Below are 5,254 nucleotides of genomic sequence, written 5' to 3'. Positions count from 1 at the left end.
GCAGGAAGCACCTTAATTAAAAACAGGGGCAGCTCTTGAACAACCCTTAACCCAGCAAAAAAGTAGATTCATAATAGACCTTTTGTACAGATCCTACCATTGTTTTGCTTTCACGAATTCATAAAGATGTAACTGAGTGTGAAAGTATTGTGAAAAACATCTTACCCTGAATACCTCTAGACTTGAGAAAAAAACCAAATCCATAAACTAGGTATTTTTCAGTCATTTATTTCTTCTTGGCAGCCTGGGTTTGCAGTGAAGACCCAGATTTTCTTTTGTTCTTCCTCTGCCAGTCTCTGTTCCAACTATTCCCTTTTTTGTTTGTTTGGTTTTTTTTTCCTTACAGAGGTAGCAGAGGAGCTTGGAAGAACAGCCTCCTCCTCATCCATAGTTCCTTACTTGCCCCGGTTGCCCTTGCTTCCCTCCAAGACTAGAACACTGAAGAAACAGGCAGAGAACAAGGAGAACATTGAAGGAATACAGGATACTGTGGAGCACTCAGCTTCCAGCTCAGCACCAGGTATGGGCACTGGGACAGTGGCAGTGAGGCCACGTGTTCTGGGATAAACCTGCTGCTGTTATCATTGACAGAGAAACAGAAAAAAACCCAACAGAAAAAAACCCAACACGGCAGGGCAAGTTGCTTTGTGCTGCTGTGTCATTAGGGCTGTTGGCCATCTCAGCAGCCAAGTTGTTCATTAGCAAATGGAAAACACTGCAGCTTGTTTAATGTTCTTTTAGTAAATCCCTCTGTATTTCTTTAGAATTTAGTTTTGCTGCTTTTTTTTAAATGCCAGCTTCAAAACTAAGGTTGACAATGCAGCAAGAGATTTTGGTTTATACTTGTGGTGTTTTGGGGAAAGAAGAAAAAACTACAGGAAGGGAATAAGAAATTGGAAGAAAAAAGCAACTTCATTTTTTCTGAACTTTCTCCTAAGTGGCCTCCTCAGTTTAGACAACAGCCAAGTCACGCATGCAGAAGTAGGATAAAAGTAAAAAAAAATCACACCAGCTTTGCAGAAAAATAAAAGCGTTAACTTCCTCTCAACCTGTCTCTAAGCATAACCTGCAGAAACTGGGCAGCTGAATATGCCAAGGCCTGTAAAGTGCACTGCAGGATAGGGGGGTGAAAATGGAAATTGATTTTGCAGATTCACACTTGTTTCTTCTGTCTAGGTTTTATCAGAAGCACACAGCCAACAAGTGGGTCTCCTGCACTGCCTCGCAAGCAGAGGGACAAGTCACCCAGCAGCCTATTGGAGGATGCCAAAGAGACCACTTTCACCAGGGACAGAAAAGGTGGCTTCTTCAGCTCCTTTATGAAGAAGAGGAATGCTCCCACACCTCCCAAACGCAGCAGTTCCTTCCGGGAAATGGAGAATCAGCCCCATAAGAAATACGAGCTGACGGGTAACTTTTCATCTGTTGCTTCCTTGCAGCATGTGGATGGGTTCTCTTTTGCTCCCACACAGCAGGACGCCAGCCTAGCACCACCCAAGTGCTATGGTGGGGGCTTTGTGCAGAGGACCTTCTACAACGATGATGGCACTGGTACCAGCAGTGGTGGGGGTGTAAGCACCGGTGGTGGGTGGTCGGGCATCACTGGTTTCTTTACACCACGCTTGATTAAAAAGACACTGGGTTTACGAGCAGGAAAACCCACTGGCAACGAAGAAGCTTCAAAACCTTTTCCAAGGTCAAACTCTACATCTTCCATGTCCTCAGGGCTTCCAGAGCAGGATAGGATGGCAATGACCCTTCCCAGAAATTCCCAGAGGTCAAAAATCCAACTGGAACGGACAGTGTCCACCTCCTCTCAGCCCGATGAGAGCATGGGGAGGGGCAATGACCTGCTTCCCAAAAGGTTTGAAGAAGGCCCTGCTTTGGCCAGAGAGAGACCAAAAGCAAAACTCTTGCCGAGGGGTGCCACAGCACTCCCTTTCCGAACCCCCACTGGATTGGAAGACAAGGAGGGTCCAGGGCTAGCAGCAGCTCCTAAGGGCAAGGAGAAAAATAGTGGCCCACGGCAAGGGGCCCTTGAGGATGGCGAGAGACCAGGGTGGTCATCTCCAGTAAAGGCTGCAGCAATACTTCCAACCACTCATAACCACAAAGTGCCAGTCCTAATCTCACCCACTCTAAAACACACTCCAGCAGATGTACAGCTCATTGGCACAGACTCTCAGGGTAATAAATTTAAGCTCTTATCTGAGCATCAGGTCACTACTTCTGGCGACAGGGACCGGCCCAGACGGGTAAAACCAAAGTGTGCTCCACCTCCACCACCAGTGATGAGGCTCCTACAACAGCCAGCTGCCTGCTCAGATGCAGCAGAAGAGCTGAACAACGTGGCGGGAGCGCAGCACGGACTGGAATCAAGCGAAGGGAGTAAGAAGGCAGCAGCAGCAGCACCTGTTGGTGGAAAATCTGGGAGACCTGTGATGCCTCCGCCTCAAGTGCCTCTGTCATCGTCTTCCACCTCCCCAGTGAAACTGGCCAACGGCACGGCTGGCACAAAAGTAGCGCTAAGAAAGACCAAACAGGCAGCTGAGAAAATCTCCGCAGATAAAATCAGCAAGGAAGCACTGCTGGAGTGCGCGGATCTTCTCTCGAGTGCCATCGCCGAGCCAACGCCAAACAGCCAGCTGGTGGACACAGGGCACCAGCTGTTGGATTACTGCTCAGGCTACGTGGACTGCATCCCGCATACGCGCAACAAATTTGCCTTCCGGGAAGCCGTGAGCAAACTGGAACTCAGCCTGCAGGAACTGCAGGTTTCCTCAGCAGCTGCTAGCGTCCCTGGGGCAAACCCCGTCCTTAATAACTTATTGTCATGTGTCCAAGAAATCAGCGATGTGGTGCAAAGGTAGCTACTGTCAATCTGGGTAAGAGAAATACACATGGGGAGGGGGGGACTTTTTTTCTGTACTGATGCTTTCAAAAGGAAAGACTGATACTTGAGTATGTGAAGTACCTCAGATCACTGAGTTCTCCTCACGTTTACAGGTTCATCTCAGAAAATGGGGATGGAGAGGGTAGATTAAAGCTGTAAGGGGCAAAACGTCATGTGTTTGTCCCTACCTAGTCAGGCTGATCTGCTTGATATGGCAAGGGAGGGAAGCTCCTTGCTTCTCCCTTGGAGAGGCAGGAGAATCGATGGCAGGTTCTAGCTCTGGGAAGGATGAACTGATGTGCGATAGCTGGAGTACTGGAGTGGTTGCAGGCCACTTGGCTGTACAGATCCTCCCCTGTCTGTGCCGACACATGCTTTGGTCTCCTGACACAGCAAAGGAAAGGCACTGGGGCTCTGCTGGTACCAAGTGCCGAGCAGTCTGAGCTGGAGTAGTCCTCAAGAGGGAGGTCACATGCAGCTGGGGGAAAGGTCTAATGCACTGACAGTATTCAGAGCTGCTGGAGGTGGATGCACTAGTCCAGATGGCTTACTTCCACAGCACTGTTGCTGCTGTAATGAGAACTGCAAAATTAGTTAATATATTAAACTATTCCTTTTCCCTCCTGTCCACCTCATCCACCACATGTTCTCATCTGCTTTGTATCGGAAGCATCAGGGATACTGGGCAGACTTACCACTGGAATACCCCCTTCCCCACCACACAGCCTTCACACAGTTGATACCTATTTCTAGTGGTCTCGCACAGGTGCTGCTTGATGGTTATTTGTGAGTAGTTTGGGGCTCTTGCACAACTTGCCAGTGTTGTTATTGGGGTGGGTGGATTTTGTTTTCCTTTTTTTTTAAGCTCTAGGTTGTTTCTGTCTTGTTACCAGGTTGACTCCCCAGTTCAGTTTCATCACCTTGAGGACCCATGGTAGGTAAGGCAGAGCTTCTGCCACCCGTGGCTGTTCTCCACATTCCTTCAGCGGTCACAGCGCTGCAGAGCCAGCTGGAGAGCCAGGGAGTACAGCCTGGCCTGCCCACTGCATGCCATCGCTGCTGCAGGGTTCTCTGGACCTGCCCCTACTCTTGGCCTAACGCTTCATACCGAGGGCTTCTTGGGATTTGCTGTAGTGCTTACCGGTTCTGCAGGTTTCCAGCTTCCTGGCATATGAGGGTGACTAGGTATGGCAGTGCAGAGGGGAACCACAGCCATCTTTTTTTATTTCTTCTTGTATTTTAAAGGCTAGACCAGACTCTTACGCTGTGACATAGGGAACATGCACATAAACTGTACACTCCTCTGCTTGAGAAACGACCACAAATGTTACGGCTTTGCCTTAGAGTGCTCCCACTGAGTTGTGGTTTCTGATACCTGATGCCTGTTAGCAATGAATGCAGTCGTGTGGTTGAACTTGTCTTCCTTGATCCTAGTGCTGTTTGTAGACTGTTGTGGCATCAGAAAGATGGTCTTCTGCATATACATAACTCCCTGAGATGTAAATGTACTGGCAAGTAGGAAGACCTCAACTAATTTGGTTTGTGAGAGATGGAAAACAGGCCTGATTGATAGCTGCCGCCAAATACACGTTACCTTGCATGCTTCTGCTCACTTCACACTATTGGTGATGACAGAGGATCTCGCTTGCTTTGCACCTTAAATCTTTTATTTTTTGCTAAAATGGTTTTTTAACTTGTTTTTAAAGTGTGACTGCGCTGCTTGTAGTTTAAGCATTTAGAGTTGAGCTGAGGCACAGACATGAATTTACAAGATGGGCACTTCCATTTCTGTCTAGGAGCATTGCCCTGTTGGTGCTTGGAAGTAGGCTGGGCTGCCTCGGTGAGTGGCCCTGTTTTTTCTGTGGAGCACAGTGAGACAGGGGCCTGAACAATCTTTAGAAATGATGTCTGAGAATCCTCATTTTATTACTGGTCTGTGGTAAATGAAGTTGTGTCACAATGCATGAATGCACACAGGCGGAGCAGCATGTGAGGTAAAATGGACCACGTGAGCTTCACTGTCCAAGTAAGTGAAATGGCGAGGGGAGAAAAAAAAGGCAGCTCCTCCACCCCAGCTGACATTAAGGCATTAAGTGACTGAACATGTCAGTTTTACTCCAGTGAGCTGGTACCTAAGTGGAGACAAATCAAACTACAGCAGTCAGTACCAAGCCTAGCCAACAAAACCTGCTGTCTCGTTCTGCAGTGGGACCTTCAGTGGGATGGGGGAGGCTGCCCTAGGGCTCTTTCACAGCAATGCTCAGCCGTAAGGCAGAGTACCAAACCGTTATCACGCAGACTTTACTGAGGGCTTTTGTGGTTTACCTTATCTTTTTCAGTCATCTTTACTGAAGGTGTGCA

General features: G+C 48.2%; 1 protein-coding gene across 1 annotated transcript in view; it reads left to right on the top strand.

Moving 5' to 3' along the window:
- Window positions 1–2,870, top strand: part of ABL2 (ABL proto-oncogene 2, non-receptor tyrosine kinase) — a gene marked incomplete at its 5' end in the record, with an annotated part of 11,140 nt that extends 8,270 nt beyond the window's left edge. Inside the window, 3 exons of the mRNA XM_010015730.1 lie at window positions 347–520; window positions 1,177–1,410; window positions 1,726–2,870. Coding sequence (XP_010014032.1) covers window positions 347–520; window positions 1,177–1,410; window positions 1,726–2,870 — 1,553 coding nt within the window. The remainder of the gene's footprint in view (window positions 1–346; window positions 521–1,176; window positions 1,411–1,725) is intronic.
- Window positions 2,871–5,254: the final 2,384 nt, after the last annotated feature.

This window comes from Nestor notabilis, unplaced genomic scaffold, assembly GCF_000696875.1.
Source record: "Nestor notabilis isolate BGI_N333 unplaced genomic scaffold, ASM69687v1 scaffold32725, whole genome shotgun sequence".
NCBI lineage: Eukaryota > Metazoa > Chordata > Aves > Psittaciformes > Psittacidae > Nestor > Nestor notabilis.
Note: the sequence above shows the minus strand (reverse complement) of the source record. Positions and strands in the feature narration are given on the sequence as shown.